Genomic DNA, 27,024 nt, shown 5'->3' with positions numbered 1-27,024 from the left:
TTAAAAGTGGTCAGTGTGGGCATATCAATATTTATTGAAATACTGAAAAAAAAAAAAAATTCCATTGGTGATGAGAAACTCCTGGCAAGAACTGACATGACAATATGTATTTCACCGATACAGTAAGAGAACTTCAACGTCACCAAGTAACTCACTGCACATTCTAAGAGTCGCACGGATTTAAATCCAAGGCAGCTGCAGAACATCTGTAATACAAATAGTCAGACGTTACAGATTGTCTGTTTACAAACACAGAACAACTATAATAAACCAGCCAAAGCCAAAACCTTTGTGTTTTAGTCTGCTTTTACTAATACGTCCTGTAATCAATAAGGCAGTCGTAAGTAAATGTCTGATTACAAAGTAGTTAACAATTAACATGAGTTGGGTTTTTTTTTTTTTTTGTTCGCAAACTTTGGGCAATCTGCTGGGATTCTTGGAACCACAGATACGGGCCGGCGTATGTTAGTTTGTCTGAAACCGTTTCCATTACGTTGTACGGAAAATTTTGCTTTTCTTTTACGTCCTTGTTTTACTTCTTTTGTCCTGTACGTAGATAACGGTGCCGTGAATTCGGTTAGCAACACGTTTCACTTTAGATTTTTATTCTTTAATATTCAGTGAGGTTCACTGTAGCATTCCAATAGAAATAGGAGAAAAATACAGAATATGAACGCTTGAAATACGTTTTGTTGGTCTTCTGAAAAGGAAAAAAGCATGACCGCACTTATCTGCGTGCGTGCGTGCGTGTGTTTCACAGCCCCCGCCGACTGCCCCGGCGCTGCCGTAGGTCCCGCGGCGGCGGGACGCGGTCGGCCCCACGCTTGGGTCGCCCGGGTCGGCGGCGCCGGGAGCGCCAGTGCCCTGCGCGCGCGCAGCGTTACAGCTGATCGGCGTGGGCGATTAAAACAACGCGCTTCGGGCTAACGCCGAGGTTAGTGACTGATGTCTTTGGTATGCGATGTGCGAGCGGTTGGGGAAAAGCAATTCAGAGAATGCACCTTTTCAAGTTCACGTGAAACAGAAAAAGCTACAACTCACATAATTTACAATAGATTTAAATAAACTACATTAGGATTATGAAGATTTACAGACATTTAATCAAGTGAATGATTTCAACTGTAAAGACCCTTGTACGTCCCTGAACTATGTTCCACTAACTTGAAGACATGCTACAGTAAACACATATATTTGGCTTCTTCGTTCTGGCTGTATCTTATATAAAGATGAAACCAAAGAACAATAAATTAGCATCATAATTGTCTACAGTGGAAACTATCATATACAATATAAATAAACTATTCAAAAGCCAGCAATCTTCATGACAAAAAAAAATTAAAGGATTAGGATTTTATACAGTTTCTACAAGTGATTGTGCAGCCGATAATCTCAAAAATTAAAGTCAAAATGAAATCCCCCGTTTGATTTTAGTGTCTCACGACATACAGTAATTAAGTACTGGTAAAATAATTACCAATTTGAAAGCAATATTAAGGAAATCACTGCTTTGCAATTTTATCACAGTTTTTTCCCCACAGGACCTAAAGAATGTAAACACTATGTTTTCTTTATTGTTAGAGATTAATACTTTATTTTAAATGTATGTTGATCCACACCTGCACGGTTACCTTTAAGGATAATGAAATAAGGCAAGACTTTTAGAACTGTGGCACTACATGTTATAATACTGATATCTTCATTTGGACAGAGAGAGAATTGTTTGTTCTTCTCCAATATTTGTTCTGCAGCAGACTTTGGCCTACGTAGACATGGCAGTATCACTCTTCTTTCTTTGTGCAAAAGATCTGTATTAACTAACTTAGAAAAGAATGTTGCATTATACGTTGGACTTTTGAATGGAAATTTATTTTCTTCAGTATTGGCAATTTAAAAATCTTAACAAGCTCCGTCTGTGGTATCATAGCTCATACAGTTGCTTTGTCTCTTCTTGCATAGCTAAACAACAAATTTCAGTTTTTTTTTTTTTAATTAGTATTTGGAGCTCTAGAGAAGTTTGGTTTTTTTTTTTGGTGAAGGACGCTATCCTCTCTGATGGCTAACACATGTTTATTTGGAAACAGCCATGAAGATATAGCAGAGGCGATTTTTAGCCACTGCACTGGCTGAGCATATTGTTGAATTGCCTAATTTCTTTTGCAATATTTATCTTTGATGCTTAATAGCCATCCTATAACAGTAAGTAGAAGAGGGATACTGCCTGACTGAACAACATGAACACGTGACAAAACAAACTTTAGAACATAGTAAGAATGCCAAGCTAACTTGTTAACAGACTCTTCATATGACCTTTTTGCAGGCCTGAGAGACAGACATTCAAAACCAGCCTCGTGTGATTTGGTGGCGATACTATATAGCATGTGGCCTACTCCGGCTCTCTCTTGCGGACTGTTGAACGGATGCCACATCGTTTATCACAGAAGAAGTAAGTGTTGGGTCCTTGGAAGGATGGCAGAGGATGCTAAAGACGCAGTTTTGCATCTAGTAGAACTGTTTTACAAGTCCTGCTATACAACGAAGGAATTTAGTGCACTCAAATTCCCCACTATCTTAGCTCAATAATACAGACCAGTTTTTTTCCTAAATTTCTTCATATTGGCAATCAGCAGAGTTAAATATACAAGAATCATTCTGTCCTTTTTCATGTCGACATTGGTGATAGTATCCACTCGTTAAGTTCACTTCACGCCGGTATAAAGTCCTATATAGATTCCTTTGGGGATGTGTAGCATATGATTCACAGTTTGCAATACAAATACCCTGATACATCACTTATTTACTATTAGTATTTGATTATTATACCATTTTGCAAAGTCTTAAAACCACATTTTAATTAGTGTTGCTCGGAGCAGTTCAGAGTATATTTTTTTCCTTGAAAGCAGAAGCTCTAATGGGTATAATTTATGCTCTCTTTGCATGCAGCATCTCAATGAGAAGGTTATTACACGGAACATCCCCGTTCAGGTGTTTGTAGTAGAGGTATTCTTCAGCCTGCATGCTGATGGCCCGGATTTCTGGTAGTCGCAGGAGAAGCTGCCCAAATTTGTCTGTTTGCTGTGGGTAATTACACATTGTGTAGTCCAGCAGAGCAGCATTCACTTGTTCCTGAACACCTTCCACAAGCTGGAAGTTCTCAAGATTTTTGACATCTGAATAATAATAATAAAAAAAAAAAAAGTAACAACAGTTGAGTTGCATTTTAATTCCTGTTTACTAAGGCAGAGTTTAATTCCTGTTTCAGTAAATGGTTGTATTTTCTTTTCCTCCTGACAAAAGCATACTTTACAAGCTGCTGAATATTCAGCAAACCCTTTTGCCAGCTTTCCTGGGAAAATGATCACAAAAGAGCTTTAGCAGAGTGTCTGGTTGAAATTCTGCATATACCTCAAATCAATTAGACACCAATGGAGTCTGAGCAAGGTCAGCTCTTTTCATATCTTACAAAAAGAAAGGGTGAGGATTCCTAAAGTAGAAGACCATAATATATTGCTAGCAAATGAGTCCCGAGAGGAAGGCCTATCTTTAACCTAGTATGTTACACAATTCATATAATTCTGTATTAATTTTTCTGACCCAAGGTGAAATCTGTGTCCAGGGTATGATGTAGTTAATTCTAATAAAAAGTGACAGGGTTCTTGTTTCTGTTTGACATTTTCTAAATGATTCTGAAAGCCTCTGACTTGTCTAGCCTATGCTAATGAACCATCTGGTACACTCCAGTGGCTGCCAAAATAATCTCCCCTACTAGAAACTCTCTAAAATATATATTTCACTGACTAATGATCTTTACAAAATGAAATCATTGTCCTTTGGGTGGAATACCAGATAAGAACAGTGCCCTTTAACCTGCATATGGTTTCTGAAATCCAATACACCGATTTTCTTTGATATTGGACGACGGTCATTTACACCAGCAAGGCAGGTACAGTTTGTTCACGCTACCTCTGTTTGATTAGCCTCTGTTCCTACATGGCAACTCCAAGCTTCTTCAGAAATGCTGAAGTCAGAGATAAATGCCAGTATATTAACAACTTCTTATTTGATATACTTTGCAAAATTATTCTGGTGGCGTCTTTCTTTGGTCATGTCTGAAGAATGCAAAAGTTATTCCAAAGCTTGCAAATTAGGGTGCTGCTATAATGCCAAAGGAGTGAAGCGATCAAAGTGCTCTTGCTGGAGAACATGCTTTAGCGGATGTTTGATCATTCATACCGTCAATAGATTACTGTAATTTTCTCATAATGTTAAAGCATGGCAACCCCGAGCAAAACTGCTCTGCTAACTGCCTTTGAATTAAGCTAAATCTGCCCCTTTATGAAGGTTCTTCATAAGGAGCACAGGACCTGGGGAATTTGGCGGAATCTGATTCACTGTAAATTCCAGCATTTAACTGGCAGGGAATTGGATCTTTTTGTTTGTAAACCTGGAACATGCGTTGGTCACCCAGCCCATCGATGGCTTGGGAGGCTGTGCAAATGGGGTCTAACTGCACCTTTTCTAGGAGTGCTTTAAATAGAGTAAACATTGGTTCTTGCACATAATTGTGTGCTGGAGAACTAGGGAAAGGGTTGAAGAAGGCAAGGGACAAGGACAGGGGCAAGGAAGAAAGCCGAGGATCTTGGTGGCGGACCAGAGATCGCTCTGGTACCGCGCACGGCTCCAAGGCTGACTGGCTCTCTGGAGCTGTGCTGGTCATTCGGGAGCCACAGGCACAACCTCACCTGAATTTTGTGATCTAGCCTTAAGGAACTTGCTAGCAATACCTGGATTGCAACAGCTGTCCAAAAGAAGCATCTGAACTTTGCGTTATTTAGTGTGAGGAGAACTGGAAACTTCAAAGCTGATCTGCCAGCTCCCTGAGCTACTCAAACTCATTTAGCTAAAGTTTTTTGCCAGTGTCTTTGGAGATCTTTGGATAATTGTGTTTTTGTTGCATTATGCTGGACATTTTCTAGCACAAAATATAGCTGTTTTTTTTTTTAATGTAGCTACATAAAATTACCAAGCTATTTTGTAGAGAGTGCAACCTAGTTTACAGTTTGGGTGTTGTAAGCGTATTTTTATAAAGTTCTTAAGAACAGTATCAAACATCACCATTGTTTTAAATAGGTTGCTTCTAGATGAAAAATGCTATCAAGAATGAAAATCAGAAATTCCCACAGACAGAGCAGGGAAACAACAGACAAGTAGTGACTGTGCTGGAGATTAAACTGTGTCAAACAGTACGATAATACACGTAATGATTTTAGAGTTAGTATCTCAATTTTTCTGTTAAAAGTAACTTTGAACATCAGAAAGTTTTAGAAATTGGTAGCTGATTTAAGCCCCATTAAATTGAATAGGCATCTTTCCATTGCTGTCTATCTGCTTTGAATCATGTTCTGAGATTAAACTGTGCTGACTTCTTGGGAGAACAGATTCACTCTCATTTTTGCTCTTGAGTATCTGCAAGGTACCGCATGGGATATATTTTCATTGGCAGCATCACAAAATCAATTCTTACTAGAGATCAAGAAGAAACAAAATCTGAGAATCACAAATTTTCTCCAGTTTCCAGCAAAAGTGGTGAATTCAGATGCATGTTTCAGAGATGCCTTCTGTCTCCACATGCGGCCATATCATAGTCAAGTCAAAAGTAGGCATAATATTTTATTTATATCACCCCCATCTGCATGATCAGCGGTTGCTGGCAGCTGGAGTACCTGTCAGTTGTATAGGTGTTGCTGTGCACTTGTTAGTTAAGTGGCATGGCCGAATTTCATGGAAGCTGCAAAACTAGGGGGGTGGGGGAAGATAACAATGTGGGTTTTTTTCCTCTCACTCCAGTGGAAAGTCCTTTAAATACTCATATACAGCAACAGAAACGCTAAAGTCATATAACAATAACTCCAATTAACAGTAACAGTAAACCTCCGTAATAGTTCTGGGGCCATATCCAGACAGCGAAAATGCTCGTCATGTATTTCCTCTGCATAAATTCCCGATAACTGTAGTGAGGATCAGGTGTTTGTAAACAAGGTGTTATTAGTTAACCACAGTGAAAATATGTTGAATTTTCTTGGTTGTTTCTTTCCTGAATCAAATTACTCATAGTTCAAATGATTATGATTTAAGGCATCATTAGACAATTCATCTGGGTGTCGATCTCTCCAGGTCGCATCAGCAGGACTGTGGCCACAATAGCGGGAAGGCAGAGATTACCTGAGCACCAGTTAGGTCTTTTGGAAGGAAGTCTCTGTGAAGTCACCACGATTTTTGGAAATGCCTTTCGGTAAGTGCTTTCATCCGTCATGCATTAACAACAAATGCTGCAGTACAGCAAATGAGGAAACCCAAAGAGAGAAGTCTGCGGGTCTGTGCTAACTGGAGAACGTTATGTAAAGCTCCGCTGTGATTTCTCAACCTCTCGGGTGATATTTTGTGTATCGTTAAAAAAGGGGATTGACTAACACATAATTGTTATATAAATAATGTAGTTATTTTTGAGAGAGCATCCCAAATTGGTGGGCTAGTTCCAAAGAGGAAGAATAATGAGGGAAAAACATAAAGGCATTGCAAATCTTAAATTATTTTCTAGTAGCTCTGACTCTTGCAGGTAGAGCAAGGAATGCTATACAGTTTTCACTTCTGGTTCTTAGCATTTAGTTGATAATATTACAAATATTATTCAATAATAATTTTGAGTTGTAAGTAGATGTTCTTCCTATGCTTTGGGTTTTTTTCCTCTTGGCATTTATGATATAATGCCTGCTAAAGGCACATGATTTAATTTTCCAAGTATTTCCTTTTGGATAAAGATAGCGCGAACACAAATAAGGTAACTTGGTGAAAGATCAGGTAGTGCTGGTGTAATTCTGCTGAAGTCAGTGGTGTACACAGAGCTTGAAATGCACTAGTGATGTATAGCTCAGCAGTCTTTTGTGCTCTCATCTAATTCTTCATTCTTGCCCGCTTTTTTTGGGTTGACGTGTCTCTTATCAATCTTTACATCGGTTAGTAACAATTTAAAGTACACATGTTTAGGCTTAATGTAAGAAATCAGTTTTCAAGGTTTAGAGGCTTGTAAATTAAATGAGTAGGAATAGGTCTCCCCCTCCCACCCACACACCCTTTAAATCCTAGCAGCTAGAAAAAGTGTTTTGTGTTGCTTCACTAAGTATCAGTCTCTTATCTCTTCTACTTTATTCACTCAGGGACTAATTACCAACTTTTTACATGAAACAGCCTTACTGTGAGCTCACAGTGGGGCGCACATCTTTTTCTATCGTTATTGGAGAGTAAACCCTTAGGTCTTCTGGCATATATAATATGTTTTATGAGAAATAGCAATTGCTTTTCTGTCAAACAAAGAATTTTTGTTCTCTATAGCTTACTTTTGACGATTAAGACAAAAATATTACAGTGTGTCAGTATCTGCTCTGTAGTCACAGTAAAGATCTCCTACTATTCCCACAAATCCCCCAGTTCTGCTTATTTTATACATCTGCTATAAAGCTGTGCTTTAAGCTGAAACTGCATACAACGTTCAGCCCGAGGAGAACACTTTTGCATATTTTTCCCAAAAATGGGTCTGGTCTTTAGAGGGGGAAAATATTTATGTTTCAGAGAGATTTTCTCCCTCTCATATTCTAAACATGAAATACTGAAAATTTGGTGGTGTATTACTCCGTAGAGAGCTTCCCTTGGTCTGGGAATTTTGAAAAGAAAAATGAAAGAGAATGAGAAATTTAAATCTGAAAAACAGTAAGTCCTTAAGAGCAGCATAAATATATTCCATAGAAAGCTGGTCAATTTTTACTACACATCTCATCTATCAGGCGCCCCTTCCAGGATCACGAAAAGCAGCGCGCAGGTGCAGACACAAATCCCATCGTTCTAGCTGCCTCTGTACATTTTGCCCCATCGCAGCTCCTAGTATTGCAAGGATGAATCAAAGTTATGTTTAGGCTTCTCCGTGGGTACCAGTTTCTCAGTTTCACAAGACTGGAAAAAGTCTTATAGATACTTAAGGCAATAAGACTTGATACCAGTGCAGGATCTAGCGTCCTTTCCCCGAAAGGAGGAGTAGGTGTAGGGGTGCGTTGAGCCAGGTTCCACTGAAGGAATATGCAGGACTTTAATAAAATCCACCTGGTCCCTAATGTTTAGCAGCTCTTTTTGGCAATCACTTTCAAATACGTGTAGGTAAAAATATGATATTTTCCAAATTCTAGCGATTATATTTTCATCAGCATGTCCTTCAGACGTGCTCTCTAAGAGGTTGGTCTATTCTTCCAACCAGACTGATTAGCCTAATAAAAAGTATTGCCTCCAATTAAAAAAAAAAATTGTTTTATCAGGTAAAAATACAATGGACCTCTGTAGCCTGAAGTTGAAGTTCCAGTCAGGGGCTTTGGTATGAGGCTAATTCCCATTTGACCTTGAAAATGAAATATGTTAATTCTGATGAAGGTTTTTTCCCCAGAATAATTCGAAGAAGGGGCATTGCTCAGGACCGAGATAAGGAACCTTACCAAACAATTCTCTCCTCAGATACAGTTTTTTCCTAGTTCCTTTGTTCACCTTCTTCTAGCCCTGCAAACCTTTCAGTTTACAAGACTTGAAACAGAGGTAGATTTGACATTTGAATAAAGATTTTTTTTTTTGAGGGAAAGAGTAGTAATGGTTGATAAACTGCCAGTCTCTGCAGATTACCCACAATTCTCCTTCATCGCAACTAATGGTGACAAAAACACTTCAACATAGCACATCTGTCATGAAAGCAGACGTATGCCATTCTATATCTAAGCCTCTTTGACAGAGAAAATACTATAATGAAGGGAGATTTATGGTAAAGTTAAGCTCCTTATTGCAAAATTCTCCTTGATTTTATTAGAGCAGGGTTATGCTGAGTATTATTTACTTAAAATGCATGGGAAACAATTTTTGCTAGATCTGTTTGTTAGTAAGTTGTAAAGTGCTATATTTGGCACTTTCCAAAACTTGAAACAAGACCTTTAAGTTATAACTAAAACAATCACTGTCATTTTCTTAAGATTCCCAAGTCCAAACTGAAAGCACAGAAAACTTTCCTGTCTTTAGAAGGATTCTTTTTTGGCAGTGGCTGAGCTATCTATAACAGTATAATGATCAATCTCTAACTGTTTATTAGGGTCATAAAGTAATTTTTATGTTCAGTTGAACTAACGTCAGATAATGAGTACATTGTTTTGAAAATCTTAATTAAATTCTGCTATAGCAATGTATTTTATTTGTGCATAAGCATTAGGCAAAATGATGTATTTTTTTAAAGCCAGAATAAGATGCTCGTGAGAAAACAAGCCGTAATTCTTAGTTTGAATCCTACTTCATCCCCTCAGTATTGAATCTCGATGGACCTTCAGTTTGTTTCAGACCAGCTCAGAACTCAGCTCAAACACTTTTTGATGTTGTTTCATAGTGGTTGGCGTCTTTGCAATGTATTTAAAATACTGAAGCATATTTTTCTATTTCCAAATGATTGTAAAATGCCAGATTTTTACTCAGCAAGTCAGCTCTCATTTCTATTAAGAATGAAGTGTTTATTTACTTTTGTGAAGAATTTTATAATTGCTTTTGCTTCCGTTAGCTCTGCAATGAAAAGGGAGCTATAGGACAATAAGCTGAATTCCTGTCCTGGTGCAACTGTGCAATTAGTTTATTGAATTCCAGTTGTTTCTGTTCATGCAACCCCAGTGAAGACAAAGGGCAAAGCCTAATTTGATCTCTTGAATCTTTATCACTGGTGATTACTCAGGAAAATAAAACAGCTTGACTTTCAACAGCTCAGGATGAGTTTACTGACTTGAAAGTTAAACAAACAAATCTCCACCTGCTTCTTGTCCTGGCACCCCGAGAACCAACATCCTTATTACTTCCAAATAATGCATACGTGATATGGTAGTCATTGAAACACAACACAAACAGAATCCTGCCAGGCCACTTTTTGAGGAAGAGTTTCACAGAAGTCCTGAGCCAAAGTCCAAAGCCAGCTGCACCCTTAAATACAAAGTCCAGCGTTTTTCATTGAGCCTCATGAGGGAAAAGCACGGCTAAGTGCAGTAACACAACCAAGGGTGTGCAGAGCCAGTTGGGAGAGCTGGTTAAAGAAGCTCTGGACCGGTCCCAAAGAGGACCAGAGGCACTGAATGCCAAAACAGCGATTCCAGACCACTTGCTTAGGCCTCTCTTCATCTTAATGATGCCTAAACTATAGAAGCTCCTTATTTAATTTTACTTTTTGAAGTTTCCTGCATGTCAGGAGTTATGTCGCTGCTGATGTCCCAGACTTGCCCCTGTTTTGGGTGAGCAATGCAACACGTTGCTTGGCTCATAGCTTCGCCCAGCTATCTATCACTTGCCGGCTTATTCTATAGGCATTTTCGCACATGCTTAGCATTCACCGGTGGGATTAGGTTCCACACACAAGAGTAACTGCTGCTTTCTCTGAAGATGCAGCAGAGGAACAGGAGTTAGACCAGTGCTGCTCCTCCGTTGTGTCTTCAAAGAAATCCTTCAAGCAATCGGAGTTTCCCACCTCCCTGAAGAGTGCTCTTGGCCACCGCTGCTTACAGACTGGTCTCACTGAAGGTATGCAGCAGCACAGCGGTTGAAGCTGTGCTGCTGCAGAGAGAAGAGCATGCAAGGGGTTGGAAGCCAGATGTTACAGCCTGACTTGGTAGGCTAGGGGTGAGGGAACCTGCCTGGGCTGACCTGGGTTTCTAAGTTCCTGCTTCCAGGATTGTTTGTGTATTTGATCTAGTGAATGCTTAAAGCAAACTACAGTTCAGTCCTAGAAAAAAAGGACTCAGTTTAAGTCTCTCCTTTCTAGGGAGAAACTCCCTGACCACTATACTGCGGTGTCATGCTCGTATTTGTATTCTGGTACAGGTAGAAAAACTGGGGCTGCAGACTGCAGGTCTGCAGAGAATCTGTGAAAGATCATGAGCCAGCAGTTGTTTTTCCTGCCTCCTTGTCTAATCCAAGATCCATGGGATAGTCCTGGGCTGGGTTTGTCTTCTGAATATTTAGTTGGAATAAACATGGAGAAGAAAACTAGTATGTTAAATATTACACTGTTAGGAAGTATCAAAATATGTACTTAAAAGTAGTCAAATCTACTGCCACAGCACTAGTTTATATCACATTTACAGTTACCAGAAAAAAGCATCACATTTGATAAAAGCAGAAAATAAGGCTTTTGATAAAATAGTTAACAAAATATGAACAAATAATAAATTTATTGGACCGAGTGTTTTCACTAGTTAATTTTTGAAACATCTTTTAAATCTTCAATAGCATGTGGACAATACAGGATTGTTGGTGTTTCAAGGGAACTGGCTGTCAACATCTACAATTTGTAGGGTGTGACCAGTTTAAAATATCATACATATTTATGAAGTGCCTGGGAATGGTGATAGGGCATGATATAAAATCCTTGAAGTTATGAACTGAGGCGGAAAGGGTGTTACATATAACTAGCAATAGCAGACACTAGAGCATAATGTAGAGAGGAGCAAGGAAACAATATATTATTTTCCTGAGAAGAAGTGAATATTTAGAGAGAAGGAATGGGAATTTTTGAATGGTTCCCTTTCTTCTCGAGAATATTTGCTCTGCTTTTGTTTAGATGCTTACAACTGTTCTGAGTTACTGGACTTATATTTACCTTTGTGCTTATGAGAAGTTTGAACATGAACTATCCTTTCCCCCACTACTCAAGTGCTGTTTGAAATAGGAATAATGGGCCAGATTAATCTCGGAGGTATTTCTACTGCCATCACTGGAACTACACCAAGGGGTGATACAGTCCTAAAAGAAGAAATATAAATATTTTCTTTAAAAAATCCTACATAAATTTCTACAGTGGTTAAAACACAGAATTGCAGCTGCCACTGGAACCCTCTTGGGTAGCAGGCTGTATCCTTTTATAAAGCCCATCTGTCTCTGCAGAGTATAAAAAATGCATGATCATAAAAAGCAGTGCTCCTTGGGGGAAAAATTCTCTGTGCTAATCTTGTAGTCACTTTACAAAACAGTTTTTAATCCCAAATTTGCATTTGATTTTCAGTCAGGAACTTTTGTGGTTTTTGCAAAGTTTTCTTATTCCATTAGAATAAGATATGAGGTACAGTTTGTTCAGGTGGCAAGTCCAGGCTATGAATAAACCAGCGTTATCATATGAAAGAGAATTAAACAGGCAGATCCAAGTGGGGATATATTAAGCCAAATTTAAGCTCCAGTAGTTGAATTTAGCCTGTACTAGATGTCTGGTTTGCCTCAGGATAAATTCAGCTTTCCAGCTAATCGACTGAGGAAAACTGCCTCAGGTATGATAAAATTTACAAGAGAGCTCAGTCGAATAGTTCTTGTTATAAATACTAGCTTAAAGGCATTCTTCTGGTCTTTGGGATCGGAACTGTATTTGCATTTAATTATTATATTTCAAACTTTTTGAACTTGGTTAAAAATATTAGACCAACCAATTATATTATTATAGTGGTTTACAGATGAGAGTAGAACTTCATACCACTTTTTTATTACTCAGTGAATTTTGTTTGGTTTTATTCTTCTGTTTAGGTCCAAAGTCTGATAGGACCAAAAATGATTACAATATCTTTTCTTTAAAAAGAGAAGCAAAGTTAAGCAAAGATGTTTCAGTGATGCAGTAATCTCAGAGGTACGATACTGTACCATGATTTTCTGTCAACGTCATTGACAAATAATCTAGGATTTTAAGACTTTTACCTTATTATGAAACTAGTCTCACTGTAAGACAGTCAGCTAATCATCTTTTTTTGTCATACTGCTTTCAAAAAGACAAAAAAAATCAGCATTATGTACGATTTGGTTAGTTTTATGTGCCAGTATTTCTGCTAACTTCGAACTGATCGAGTTCTTTCACTGAACTAAGTTATATCAGTGGAAGCTGATTCTAGTTTAAAAGGAACATGAAAAAGGAAGCTATCCATGCCCATGTAAGATATGGCAAGCAGAGATCAGTAAAAGGACTGTTTTCTTGTGTACTTGTGTTTAGATAATATAAAGCAAAATGCCATTCATTTAGTTGCTCAATGCTGGAAGCTGCAGAATATTATGAACCCAGTAAGGTCATTAAAGACACACTTAAATTTAACTGAAAAAATACATATAATGTGGCTTGATGAGTTTCAGCCAGCAGACATCTTAGCTTGCGGGGCTTAGTCCTTTTTGGGAGAGAGTGGTTTCACTGGAGCAACCAAAGTATTGTGCGCACAGAGAATAATTCACGGGGCGCTTTCTTGGCCTGACCGTAGACATCAGCAGGCGGGAATTGGCCATGGCCCTAGCATTTACTCATGGAGACCTGACAAAACCTTCAAAGTGAAAGAAAATAACTCAAAGAACAACTACCTGGGTTCCAGAGCAAAACCAAAACCTATTGTCAAACTGATTTTCTAATGAGGTTATTAAAGCCAAGTCCTTATCAATAATGTTTGGACATCATGTAAATTGATAATTCATTCACATGCCTGAGGATATGTGTTTTGTATGTGAAGGACAGTAAATCCATAATGTGATTTTTTTTTTTTGATCTACGCGTTCTGGCACATGTTGCAAAAGGAGCTACAGAGATCCTGACCAAAGGAATCCACCATTTCCTGTCTCAGCCGCAGTAGCTGTCTCTCTCTTATTAAAGGGGTGCCAGGAGGTGAATTCAGAACACGTTTACTCCGTGCAGTTGCTGTGATTCCCTAACGTACTAAACAGCATTGTCCAGGATAACTACAGTAGTAACGAACATGTGACTACTATTGGCCAAACATTTGAATTTTACTATTTTTACGTACAAGAACTGGACTTTACTGCTGGCTTTTACAATTATTTGTAACGTAGGCATTATAACTACAGAGCTCATGAGAGCAGTGATGGCATGTTGAGGCAGTTGTCTCTAAGATACTGTTTCTATTCCATATCAAGTCAGACAAAAAAATCTGCTGGCTGAGGTGAAAAGCGTTCATAAGTTTGGTGCCACCGCACCCTTGGAACTGTGCACATCAGTCATCAGATCACTGTCGTGCCTGGTTGAGAAGGACCGTGGATATGAATATTGCTTAGACGTGTTGCTGCTCCTCAAAGAAAGACGAGGGAGTGAATGGGCTCCGAGCCGGAGCGCCCTCACGCATCCCGGCAGTTCCCGTCTACACTGAAGCCAAGCTGCCCGCAACGTCGGAAAAAGAAATGCTTCATTCTCCAGTGTTCTCAGTCCAGCTTTCATGGATCCTAAGTGCAACTAAGGTAAATAATTCCCTGCTGCAGTATTTCAAAGCATATTGTTTCTGATAATGGCTATCGATTTGAATGAAAGTTGCAGATTTCGGGTTGTGGGTTTTTTTTTTTCCCCACTATGACACTATTATGCCTATGCTTAGTTACTGAAATGATTTGGAAAATATGATTGACAGAAGCCAGTTTCAAACAGTGATATCTGCAACTACACTGGCACTTTGCAAGTGTCCGTGCTGGCATGCAGAAAACACTGAAGAGAGGTACCCATCTTTTAACCAGATGGGATAGAGAAGTGTGGAAATATTCCATGGAAATATTGTTAAACCTACGTTACAGATAAGGAGCCACGGGCGAAGAGAATAACTGATTTAATGTCACCCAGGAAATCCAGCAGGGATTCAGAACCTAGATCTACTCTCTTTCCTTTCTAATAATTATGTCCTCCTAAAAGTGTGGGTGCGAGTGTATGGGGCGAATGATATTTAGAAGATGAGGCTCTGAGAAGAGAGCTTTATTTCTAGCGTCCAGCGTCCTCTTCTCTTCGCCTGCAGCTCTCAGAGATGGGGCACACTAGGTAATATGTCGAGACTCGATCTTGCCACTGACATTTGCACTTTTTCTGCCCTGGCTGGGCTCACCCCGTCAGTGATATGAGCACCTTCACGCTCCCAGGGACGCTCTGCTAAGTTTCTTGACTCATCTCATTGAATCTGCCCTCAGATTTTTCCTCTATTACTCAGGGTCTGGAAGGATTTTTAGTTCATCCTTCGCTGAAATCAACAGTCATTGGACTAAGTTCAATTGTAGCTAGATCTCACTACACCCGTCCGAGTGAGTGAATTTTCCCCGCTGTAGGTATTTATTTACAGACAGGATTATGAGTTGCCATTTGGAATGAATTTTCTCTGCTTTATTTTTTGTTTTACGGTAAAAGTTGTACGAGTTACTACTATGAAAATCATAAAAGCAATCTGAATTTCTTACTTTTAAAGGTCATTTTTCCTGCAAGTTTTGTCTAGCCCAAGAAATATGGCTTTTCTATAACCCTGCAGCCATGACAGACAATGGCTATACGTTTGATGGGATACAGTTCATGTAAACATACATGTACATCCTTGTGTTTTAGTTTCATGGAAATGTACAGGCTTCCAAATTCTAAGGTACTCAGGAATAAAAAGTGCATTCATAGCTGTGCATTACCATAGTCTCAAAATGCCAAGGTAATCACTAAATCTTGCTACAGAATTCGCCTGCCCTCCTTGCGGAAATTCAGACTGCGTTGCTGGAGAATTCCAAGTGGCCTGAGCGTATTCAAGGCAATATACTCATACATTTCCTTTTGTTTCTTGGCTTTCTTGATTTACATTCACTAACTGGAGGTTAACATGTTCCCAGAGGCAAAAACGTATATTTAAACCTGTTTTTTTCCAGTCTGTGCACTGAAAAGCAACTCAGTGTTTTGCTCAGTCCTAAGAGCACGTCTGAGCCTGTGGTAATATTTACTACTAACTGTAGTAACTTTTTCACCTCTGTTTTAGCTGTTTGTTTAACACAGAGATTATTGGCCTGTTCGCCTTAATCAAAGTCAGCTCGTGATATAGACTAGTTTGATGAATATTAACACAGCTCTTACTAGTGTCCGACCAAACCTAATTAGCTTACAGCAAAGCACAGCCCAGCAATATTTTATTTTGCTATTCATTTCTTAGGCCAGCTCTGGGTTTAAAAAAATACACGGATCCCAGCACAGAAAAGACAAATCAAACTTGACACCTGGAAAAAAATCACGTACTGGAAAAACTTGACATAGAATCCAGTGGTGTCAAAAATTCTAGTTATTTGACGTTTCAAATTCAGACATTCTTCATTTAGACCAAAATAACAGACATAGATAGTGTACCTTACCACTGGTGACTATTTAAGAGGTAGGTGCTCTCACCGCGTGGCACTCTTTATGTGCACAGTAATGAAAGTTCACTATCGATTTTTCTGTAGCTGCTTGTAACTATTATAGTTGATACATCAATAGAAAAGGAAAGCACAATGTTTCATAGGAGGCAGAAAATCAGAGAATACATGATGCTGTGACAGTAAATCATGGCATAATCTCAAGAATTGATATATGGTTACTGCTAACTTGAAACCCATGGCTTTCTCTGAAAGGACTAGCCCATAATCGCCCAATATGTTCTAACAGACTGACTGCCCGTAATAGTGGTAAAGGACACAACACAATGTTTCATCTTCAAAATAATGGTTTCTACAAGCCGCGTTGTTTTGTTGTGGTGGAATCCGTTTTGTGTGTTACCGCAGAAAGAGAGCGAAAGAGTGGGTTGAATGCAGCTTAGACTAATAGTTAAAGGTTGTAGAAAAAAAGAAAGTTTTTCAGAAAAGAGCACAGAAGGGTTATGTTTAAAGAAAAAGAGGAAGAGAAGCTGTCATTAATTTTTAACTTGCAAAAGTCTGCAGCTAGTTGAAAAGGAAACACAAAAGAGCTGATTATTCTTGAGATCAAAATATTGGAGCTGTTTTGTCAAGAAAGGCAAACGCAGAGAAAATACATTTACTGCAGCCATTTCCAGTTCCCGAGCATCCTGAAAGGGTGCCAAAGGCACGTAAGTAAGTGAAAGATCTTTTAAGTGTCTGCTTCTGCCTCTGCCACGCGTTGGGGCGGGGGAGAGTGCAATGATCTCTGAATTTTACAGTTTGCCTGCTGAGGTTTTTAGCAGGAATGCTTTTAAACGCTCAGGCCCCTTTTTACTCTCTGTCTCATCTCTGGCAGTTTTACCTATGTTTTTAGTTAATTGCGAGGGCGTTGCTTTCCTCTCTCCAAAAGAAGGGGAGGAGGAAACCCAGGTTAGAGCTAGCTGCCTAGCTGGAGCGCGTTGTAGCGTTTAGGCGACACAGTCCTCAGTAACCTCTTAGAATATTTCCTGTGTGCAATGTTGTTTTCCAGAACTTCTTTAAGGGACTAAGGGTCTGGCTTGTCCTCTTCAACCTTGCCAGTGACTCCCTTCTCTAAAGCCAAGCGTCTCCCAGAAGAGACAGACAAGAGGAAAGGACTTTCCTAAAGTACCACCCATCCAGCCTGTCTCCGGCTGGGCTTGCGGGACAGTCTGCATCGTTTATTCTGCTTGCGCTACGGGTTTCCCCCTAGTGCAAGATTGGATGACGTTGTCGGTCCCGTCCTGAGCGATCCACTGATCTCTATTACAACTTGTGGTTTTGGGAGAGAGGGAAGATGCATAATGCCCGTTTCGATGTTGAAATCCTGTTGTCTCTTGAGAACAGACTCTCTGCTTCACCTGGCCTGTGGAGGTGTCATGGAATATGTTTATAATACGCATCAACTCACCCCCGGAACTGGGGATGATGTTAAATGTAGGATTTTCCTTGTTAATTCTTGAACAGTCTTATAAAGAGAACTCTTAACAATACCCCTAGGAGGATGACATGGGCAGATTAAACTTTTGCGAGGCACATGGACTGTTTTGGGGCTTTTGCAGCTATTTCAGTTTGCCACGTGCTCGACAGCTCTGTGCGGGCACAGGGCAATGCAGGGAATCCCTGTTCCGCAAGGTTCATCTAATCTCCGTGCCGGCTTGTGAGGGGCCTCTGGAGTTGTAATTTCACAGAAGTCAGGGGACACGCTGCAGGCCTTGAGCTTGGGGAAAAGTGTGTTTCTGCACAGTCCAAGTCTGTCTCCCAGTTTATGGTCTCAGCTGTATTGGCAGCTGAGCTGTAAAGTTTGTTTCTGAATTTTCTTTCATTGTTTCTTTCCTGTTTGCTTCTGTTTCCTCCCCTTCCATCTCTCACTTGGCTTTGATCACAGTTGCATAATTTCTCCTTCCTTCCTGTCCGTTTTCCCCTATTTTCTGGCTGCCTTTCCTGTATGAAGTCCTCCGTTCTCCCTCTGCCTGTTCCTCTGCTTCGTGTCGTCGCTGTCCCTAGTTTTCATCTATCATCCTTGATTCCTGTTTTGCCCAATGCAGATTGGCCTCTTCTGCTGCTCTTCTCATCACTCTTGCAGATTCTTTTTTTCTGTGCCCTTCCGTTTAAGTCTCCTTTTACTTCTTTTCATTATTTCTTTATAGTATTTCACCTCTCTATTTTTGATCACTCAGCGATAGCCATTACTTTCCTTTCCTTTCCAATATCCAGCCTTGCCAGAGCATCAGAGGGATAAGAGAAACAGAGAGGGGGTTGACGCAGTCTGATGTGTCTCCAATAAATGGCTGACAGTCAGGGAAATACAAACTTTCAGGTAAGATCCTCTGTTTGCACTGTATGTTTTTAAATAGAACTAAGTGCCCTGATTCCACTGAGCAGGGGGTCCTAACTTGTAGTCCATGCATCCCAGTATAAAAAGTATTTAATAAGTAGTCCGCTATAACAAGCGCTAAGTGAATATAACCGCTGTGCTCTTTTAGTATGCTCCCCATTCAGTGAAGCATTTAAGCACATGCTCAAGTTAAACGTATCAGGTGGTCCTACCAGCCTCAAGATTAAATATATTCATTCATTCATATATATATATATCTTTCTATCTTAACATATATCTGTTTATTCCCATGTTATGCTGGGAAACGTGGCTACCAAAAGCAGCCCCTGAAGTGGCTGCTGCTGTCACTTCTGTCGATAAAACGATTCTGTATAATCTTATAGTTCCTCTCTTACATGTAAAATACATTCTAACTTTCACCTTAAACATATAAAATGTATATTAATAATGGGACAGAAATTCCCAAAGTATTTCAAAAGCAGAGACAAATGTAAATATGGGTTATTTTGGGGTGTTTTTTCCCCTTATAGGAATTGCTTAAATGCCATACTTACTACTATTGTATAAACATATTAGAGAGAGAAAAAGTGCTTTGGCGTGTGGTTGCAGAGCACACTGATTGGGTTATTCTGAAATTCCCATTGTCTGCATACAAAGGCACTGAATACAAACAGTGCTTGGTACCCATGTTTCTAATTACTTGTAAGATTTGTATCTAACAAATAAATGACCTAATTTTCCCTTAAGCATCTAACATTCTAAAATATGCATTTTAGAAAGAAATAAAAACAAAAACAAAAAGTACTGGCTGAAGACCGTTTAGTGGGGTTTTTTTCCCCCTCAATGGCTTTCAGCTGTCAGAGAAGCAAGCAACATAAACCAGTAATAATCAGATTGGATCAAATTCACGTCTCAAATAATGCCATTGTACTCAACAGTTACATGAGGGATGAATTTGTAACATTCATTGCACTTCATGAAATAAAATCAGGACAAATCAACAGCGATTATTAAATTTCTCTACAATTTAGTGTAGTTTATTCAAAAAACATAATCAGCCATGAAACAAGTTTATCTCTGGAATTCCTGTAAGAAGTTTATTATTCACGACTCTGGCATCCAGGGCTGAGAAAAATGATTAAAGTTTTATTCATTAAAATACTACTTTAATTCTTAACTGTAACTTATAAGGACAGCATTCATATTTCATTCCCTTTATATAATGTATTTCTTCTAAGATTTTAAAAAATAAGTATTTGGAAATTTCATCCAAAGGATAACTAACTATAAGATAGATGCTGTCCTCCTTTCCTTCAAGTGCATGCACAATTTTTAGGACCTGCATGGGAGGCTGGACTAAAATCTGTCAGCTTGGGCAAAAAGTGTTCTCAGGAAGCAAAGGCTAGTTTATCAAAGTCTTCACTCCATATATCATCATTTAGCATCTATAAGTAGTTTGAGAATCAGGACTTATTTTCAATTATTTGGCTTTTGCTGCTGGTTCTGACAGATAAAGTGAAGAGAAGATGTCTTTTGTTTTGTTTCTCTATAAAGAATTCAGGAAAAGCAGAGACGTGAAAGAACAGGGCAAAAGAAAATCCACTTCACCGTGCATGTTGCACACAATGCCAAATTCGCTTCTAAAAATAGTCTCCTAAAGGATGAATTTTCAAAAGTTTGCCTTTTTTAGGCTCTCACATGAAAATACAGCAAGCAAGCTTTCTTTTCATGTTGAGTAATTTACAAAGGAAAGGATCCAGTTTGCTCAAAATCTATTCAAGACATTTTAAGTCAGGTTCATTTTAACCTTTGCCTTTGTTATGATATCGGTAGATATTTTAAACAATGTTATTTCAATTTGGTTGTACCGTAGGTAGTACCTTATATACTTTGGATTTCACTACTATTTACAAAGATAAGTAGGTATTGTTTTCACTTACCAGCGAGGATAATTAATGTATCATTTAAGAGACTTCAAAGCTGCATAGTCAATAATGGAGTCAGAAACAGAGTAAGAGACAAGAGGATCGATTTCTATTTTGGGCAATGCAAAAAGTCTCTCATGATATGATCCTAAATGAGTTTTTATTCACGTTCAATTGTTTCCTTTCCCAGAGATTAAAACTGGACTAGCTCTTCTAGTCGCAGGGTGGAGAGGCCTGGCCACGGTGCTTGAGACCCAGAGAACAGTGAAATGTTTCAGGAGTGGACTGGCTCTTTAATTGTTCTCCTGAACCTCACCAGCTCTTATAAGAGAGTTAGCTCTAGTTCGCATATGCGATGGGGGACATGCAGCAGTAAGGAACTGTACATGATGGCTGACAACATGCTCACATTAGAAGTTACAGAATTCAAACCTGGCAAATTGAGGAAAGTCTGTAAAAATAGTGAGGTTAGAAGACTCATGATAAATTTAAACATCTTGCCTATGAAATTTACTTTCACTGCTTTGGGGGGCAAAAAGGGCCCATATAATCATTATCATTATCTACATTAGCATTTTGTTCAATACAAGCCATAGATCTCCATCCAGCAGCTTGTGCATCAAATCTATAACTTTTGCTTGAGGTGTACCATAATAATTTAAAGAAATGGTCATCTTGATTTCAGAAGTCAAGAGACAGAGACTCCATTACATCCAGAGATGAGCTCGGTAAGCTCAGAAAAGTCAGTGATCATCACTTTTAAATCTGTCCACTTTTAGTATAACATATCCCAAACTATTGATTAGGTAATATAACATATCTAATCGTATAAATGTGTTCTCAGTGACTTCCACGGGTTGCTCACGGTAGCCATTGTTTCCTGGATTAAACCTTTAACAAATACTATGTGGCCTCATCATGTCACATCTCAATTACCACAGCATTTCTTTCTTTGGCCTTGACAAATGCTGCTGCTGAGACACCTTTCCAGGCTCATTGCTTCCCTGCCTTCTTGTGTCTTCCGTTTCTCTGCTGCATCAGACATAAATTGTTTGTGTTCACTTTCAAGGTCCTTTACTAGCGGTTCCTTCCTTACCTGTTATCAATCACTCAGTGTCCAGAGTTCATCTCCTGCCTCTAGCTTGCCCACGGCACCATCTCCATTGCCTGCTTGCCACCTTTCCCAACCAAGCGCCTTTCTGCTTGCTCCGCTCTGACTTTCATGCTTAATAGGAGCTCTCCCCAAAATCTCTTTATCCACCTTCTTTATATCCCTTCTCTAAACTCTGTTGGCCGTGACACTAGCCTTGGCTGTAGGCATGCTAGGACGGTGCCTGTCCTCGTAGTCTCTGCCAGTTAACACCTATCCGTCATGACATGTTTAGATTGTAAACTTGAAGAGCATGAGCATTTAAAAATGTCACCTGCCATTATGGATTCCTAATCATAAAATTAGCAAACGTTACTAACAGTTGTTTCATTTGAGCAACAAGTTTGTCACAGTAAAAGGATTCTCCTTGCTTGATCCCATTTTACATTTTCTGGTTTTCATTCCCAGTCTATCTGAAGGGACATTAATTTAAAAAAGTCTTCTATTCAAAATACTATTAGTACAAGCAAACAATAATCAAGAATCCAAGGCAGCAAATATTCTGTCACAAACCAGTATGTGGAAAAACATACTTAAATCTTGTTTTTATCTATTAGTCAGCTGTCACCTAATAAGATATTATATTCAGTCCCCTCCCTTGATATAAATACATATTGATTGGGTTTAAACTGTAAACTTCAGAGTGAGTTATATCTAGTCATTGCTAAACTGCTCTGTTCACTAAGAAGAAAACCCCAACACCTATTACACTGCATTTAATTAAGACAAGCATCAGCTTTATGTACCATTATTTGCTTCTGCCAAGTCTCTGTGGTATAAATATTGAACAGTCATATCTCTTGAATACTAAACAAACCTTCCTGAGTTCCACATGATTACATAGGTTTTAGGAAATGTTTATTTGTCATTATTATCCTTGAACATTTACTGTAGTTAGACATTAGGGCTGAGATATCAGCCTGGATTTGCCAGTGTACAGTAAGTATTTTTCTAAATTCAAATATAATCCATGGAAATCTGAAAGCCCGGGCTGAATGATAATCATACAGAGCCCCGGGATACTGCACTTGCTTATCGGTGTTCAGTAGGTACAATCTTAGAAATGCACCTGGGTAATAGAATGGGTGAATATATAACAAAGACTGCCAATGGATTTTATAAAACATCCTCATAGTATCAGCCTAGATATAAATATGTATTATAAATAATATACCTGTAAAACTAGGTGTACAGTACTTGTATATTTACAAATTATCAAAAGTAAAAACTACCAGCGTGGCCATTTTGAATAAGACTGCCTGAAACCTGAAGTACTGTGACTGTGAGTAAGGAGCGAGTGCCCGTGCGATGCCAAGTTCGCTCCCTGGACACGTGCTCCGTTACAGGCTTCCACTGGCTTCTCAGGGACAACTTGCTCATGCAATACTTTTCACTTCAACTTCATAGCACTTGCTTCACATCCTGTGGCTGAAGGTGCTGAGTGAAAACACAGTGGCAGTATCTGTGAGCTACTTGGTATCCTGCTAAAGAACCACTTTCTCCATTTTGCAGCCAGGAAAACAGAGTCCCTGAAAAACTACAAGCAGTGTATACTTTCCCAGTGAGCACACGGGAATGGTCATACTGGGACTATGCCCTGGGGAACAGTGTAAGAAGAAAATCATGGAGCAATACTTCCTAGGAGCAGTCGTATCAGGGTCGAGCAACAGGGAGTTAGGAAGAACCAGAAGTAGTGTTTTTGTATTTTATAGCCTTCAAAGGATTTTTCTTTCATTAATTTCTCCAGGTGACTTTGGTAACCATGAAAACTTTCAGCCTCTACTGCATCTTGCAGCACGGAGTTGCAGAGCTGAATAACACGCTGAGCTGAAGAGCTACCTCCTTTGTGTTTTAAGTCTGTCACCTGGTAGTTTAATCATTTTTTCCCTGAGTTCTGATACTAAAATATCCTAATGATGGGGGGCAGACACCTTTTGGCTCATTCTTGTTCTTAGTAAGTTCCCAAGTTTACTGGACTGTGCTTTGGAGAGATGGTGCTGCCTCTTTCACCAGAAAGTGTAAAAGGCAGATCCATATTTGTTTATCGTATAGTGTATTAGTATTAGGCAGTCTGCAAGAAAGATCCATATGCCGAAATTTGTTAAGTTATGCCTTCAACACTATATCACGCACGAATTAGCTCTTGTCTAATTCTCCAGTCTTGTTTCCTGTTTCTTTTTCAGACTCTTTTTATCTGATAAAACCACATGCTGCACTAATTCCTTTGTTTCATTCTGCTATTCTCTTTGTCTGTGTACCCTTAAGCATCATAAATACCACCAAATGCGATCAATATCCTTTGTAATGCTACTTCCAACTGATGCTTACACGGTTATCTTCTTATCTGCATATGTGATACCCCAAACTAAACCCTCAGCAAAAATTGTAGAAGTGAAAATATGTACAACCCAACGTTTCATCATTGTTTGCTGCTGCAAACAGCAGATTCTTCCTTATCTTTTCTGTATATTTATATTGCAAGCTCACTGTAGCACAGGCTCTGGCTTGTCTGTAAATCTCCCAGTAGACCAATGATGTTACATAAAGTATATTAAAAAAGGCAATAGATAATTTAAAAGGTTATTTTCAGCTCCAGACTATTTCATAACTGCACTGATCTGAATTAATGGAACCAAATGAAAGTGAGGACGTGTAGGCTTTGTGTTTTTTCTTGTTGGATGCACGTTCAAAGGAAGCTCCTACTGGTCTTGTGAATAGTGAGGGTAGAGTTTGTCTCACAAAATGCTTCATTTCAGCCTGTTTCATCTGCATGAAGCTCTTGACAGGAAGCTTTCCAAAAGAGCAAATGGTGGAGCCCAGTAATGAGGTTTACTCTCCTCCCATCTCACCTCTAACACTTCAGAGCTAAGAGCAAGGAAAGAGTGATCTAAGAAAAGGGCATCAACGTATCGCCTAGTTAGGGGATCACGGCTGTCCCCTTAAGTAACGCTGCGGTTTGCTTGAAAATGAGGTCTCTTTTTTTGTTTAAGCAAGAGCCTATTGTTTGCCACACATAGCGATGAAATGTTTACCATTTCTACGGGTCCCTCTTGTCTCATGTTAAGTGAGATCTGAGATCAATAGTGGCTCTGCAATTATTTGCCCATTGATAAAGCCTTCGTTTCTTAAATGAAATACATTTATCTGTGTCCTGACAGCGATAAGAGAGCAGTACCAGTCAGCTGCTGCCTCGTCCAGCACTTAGCTCCGCGGGCAGACAAGTGCCTGGACGTGGGTCAAATGATGTCTAACTTTCTTACTATTGGCATTTCACTTTACAAACTGCTCTGATGGGTGCTTTGACAAATCATCCTTGCTGAGTTCAGATAATAAAAACTAGCAGGACAAATGGGAAGTTTTGGTAAAGAGAAAACAACAGCTGATTTCAGGTTAAGTGACCAGCCTGTAAAGATATTGGATGGCAAAATGAAGAGAGATCTGTTGCATCAGAAGATGATAGAAAGTATACCGTGTAAGACACGCATTTGGCTCTTAAAATATTATTTAAAATTAGCCATTTAGCAAATTTAATCGATGAAAAGTTGATCTGAGCATAATTTCGTGATAGGACAAAAAGCAAAGAAGCAGTGAAACAAATTTTGGTCACAGTAAAACCAGTGGGAAACTTTTTGGCTTTAGTGAGACCAAGATTTCACCCCAGAAGAGTATACCAAGCTATTTCTGCTCCAGAATCAGAGAATTTTAATAATAACTATTAATTATCAAGCTTTTTTGCTGCTAAAATACATGTATTCTTCTCTGCAAGCTGGAATGTATGGGCAGAATGGATATTTTTGATTTTTTTTTAATTATTCATCTATTTGTACGTTGGTTTGTACTGCGTGTTACAGTTAAGTAGTCTGCAGCTAGCACTTATTGTTTTTAGATGATTGCTGTCACTGGGCAGCTGATCACTGTTTCTGTATATGCTGATTATTTTTAAGTAGGCGTTAGAGAGCTGACCATGTCATATACCAGATTCTGCAGAGGGCAGGACTAGACCTCCTCTTGCAAGCCCTGTCAACTCCAAAGGGAGCTGACGGCTTTGGGCTGTCTACCAGATCCAAATCTTTAAGCAGAAATATTCTGAAGGCATGTAATGCAATTAATAAGGTATGTATTTTTAAAGAGGTGCCATCATATTGAAACAGGATAATTTTTCAACAATTAAAAATTATATACAAGTCCTGCTGATTTTATGCTTTTATAAACCTAGCTTTTCTGTCCTCCGTTATATGAAAACCTACCCAAGAAAATCGAGGGAATCCCCCTCTCCATTGACTTGAGAGCAGATCTAGTGTAGCAGCCTGTCCTCAGTGCTCAGTGGCACTGTCAAATACAAGAAGTGTGAACAGAGTAGAAGACAAAAATAATTTCCCCAGTTATAATCAGATGTTCAAAGCAAAAATGCTCAGACATGTATGATGAGTTTTAGTTACTGTCTCCTTTTAAAAAACACATTAATCAACAGTACAAGGATCTTTTGAAATTTCTAATCCTGGTTTAGGACAAAATAATAAAAAGAGAGTTTCCAAACTAATGTCAAATTCAGAAATGAAAAGTCAAAGAAGCTAATAAACTGACACATTCGCTTGTTCTATATGCAGTATATCTTGATTCAAAACAGCAATTAGTAATGAGAAGGAAACATTTTTTATTTATTTTTAGGTCTATTTTTTGTATGTGTATTGTAGACTATGTTGGCCACGCACTGTAGAAAAACTAGTTTTATTGGTCTGGGATTAGGGTAAAGAAATTGCCTGTTACCTTCAGCTTCGCAAGCTTTGGGAAAGCCAGGTGTGTCTATGCTCATTTAGTGGGAAATTTGATAAACTGATAAAATTTGATAAACACCTATACAGCTCTCTGAAAGGCAGCTTTCTTAGATGTGCTCTTTTCATATTTTGGAGATGAGTTCATAAATGTAAAACCTGCAGAACTAGTATTAAGTGTAGGGTTAACATTCAGGTCTTGCAAAGATTTCTTCCTTCCTTCCCAGTTTTGCAATGTATGCCTAGACACTAACCTTCCATCAATTGCACAGTTACAGTTGCTGAATTGCCATGGCTCTTGTTTCTTTCTTCTTGCAAATAGCCTGCCAAATGCAAGTAAGAGGTCAGGAAAATCCAGTTTTGTGTATCTCTTGAGCTGCTGAATTTTTTATCTGTAGTATCTTCAGACTGTGAAAAAAGCTTGGTTGATATATCCAAGTTAAACTGTGGTTTGGTGTCCACATTAATTACCTTCACTTCAGCCCATTCCTTACTTGGAAGTAAGTATGCGTGAAAACATAGGAATGATGCTCCCACAGAACATGCACATTGTGGGAGTTGTAAATATGATGTATTCCTCAACAAAAGAAA

The 27,024-nt window shown here is 39.0% G+C and overlaps 1 protein-coding gene across 2 annotated transcripts in view; it reads right to left on the bottom strand.

Moving 5' to 3' along the window:
- Positions 1-366: 366 nt before the first annotated feature.
- The window catches only part of NR5A2 (nuclear receptor subfamily 5 group A member 2), a 100,305-nt gene continuing 73,647 nt past the window's right edge, over positions 367-27,024 (bottom strand). For both annotated transcript variants that reach the window (XM_068952136.1, XM_068952137.1), the window contains exon 8: positions 367-3,167. In XM_068952136.1, coding sequence (XP_068808237.1) covers positions 2,920-3,167 — 248 coding nt within the window. In that variant the 3' untranslated portion in view covers positions 367-2,919. The remainder of the gene's footprint in view (positions 3,168-27,024) is intronic.

The sequence above is a fragment of the Struthio camelus genome, chromosome 8 (genome assembly GCF_040807025.1).
Source record: "Struthio camelus isolate bStrCam1 chromosome 8, bStrCam1.hap1, whole genome shotgun sequence".
In the NCBI taxonomy this organism is placed as follows: Eukaryota; Metazoa; Chordata; class Aves; order Struthioniformes; family Struthionidae; genus Struthio; species Struthio camelus.
The sequence above is the reverse complement of the archived record's forward strand: the minus strand, read 5'-3'. Positions and strand labels throughout refer to the sequence as shown.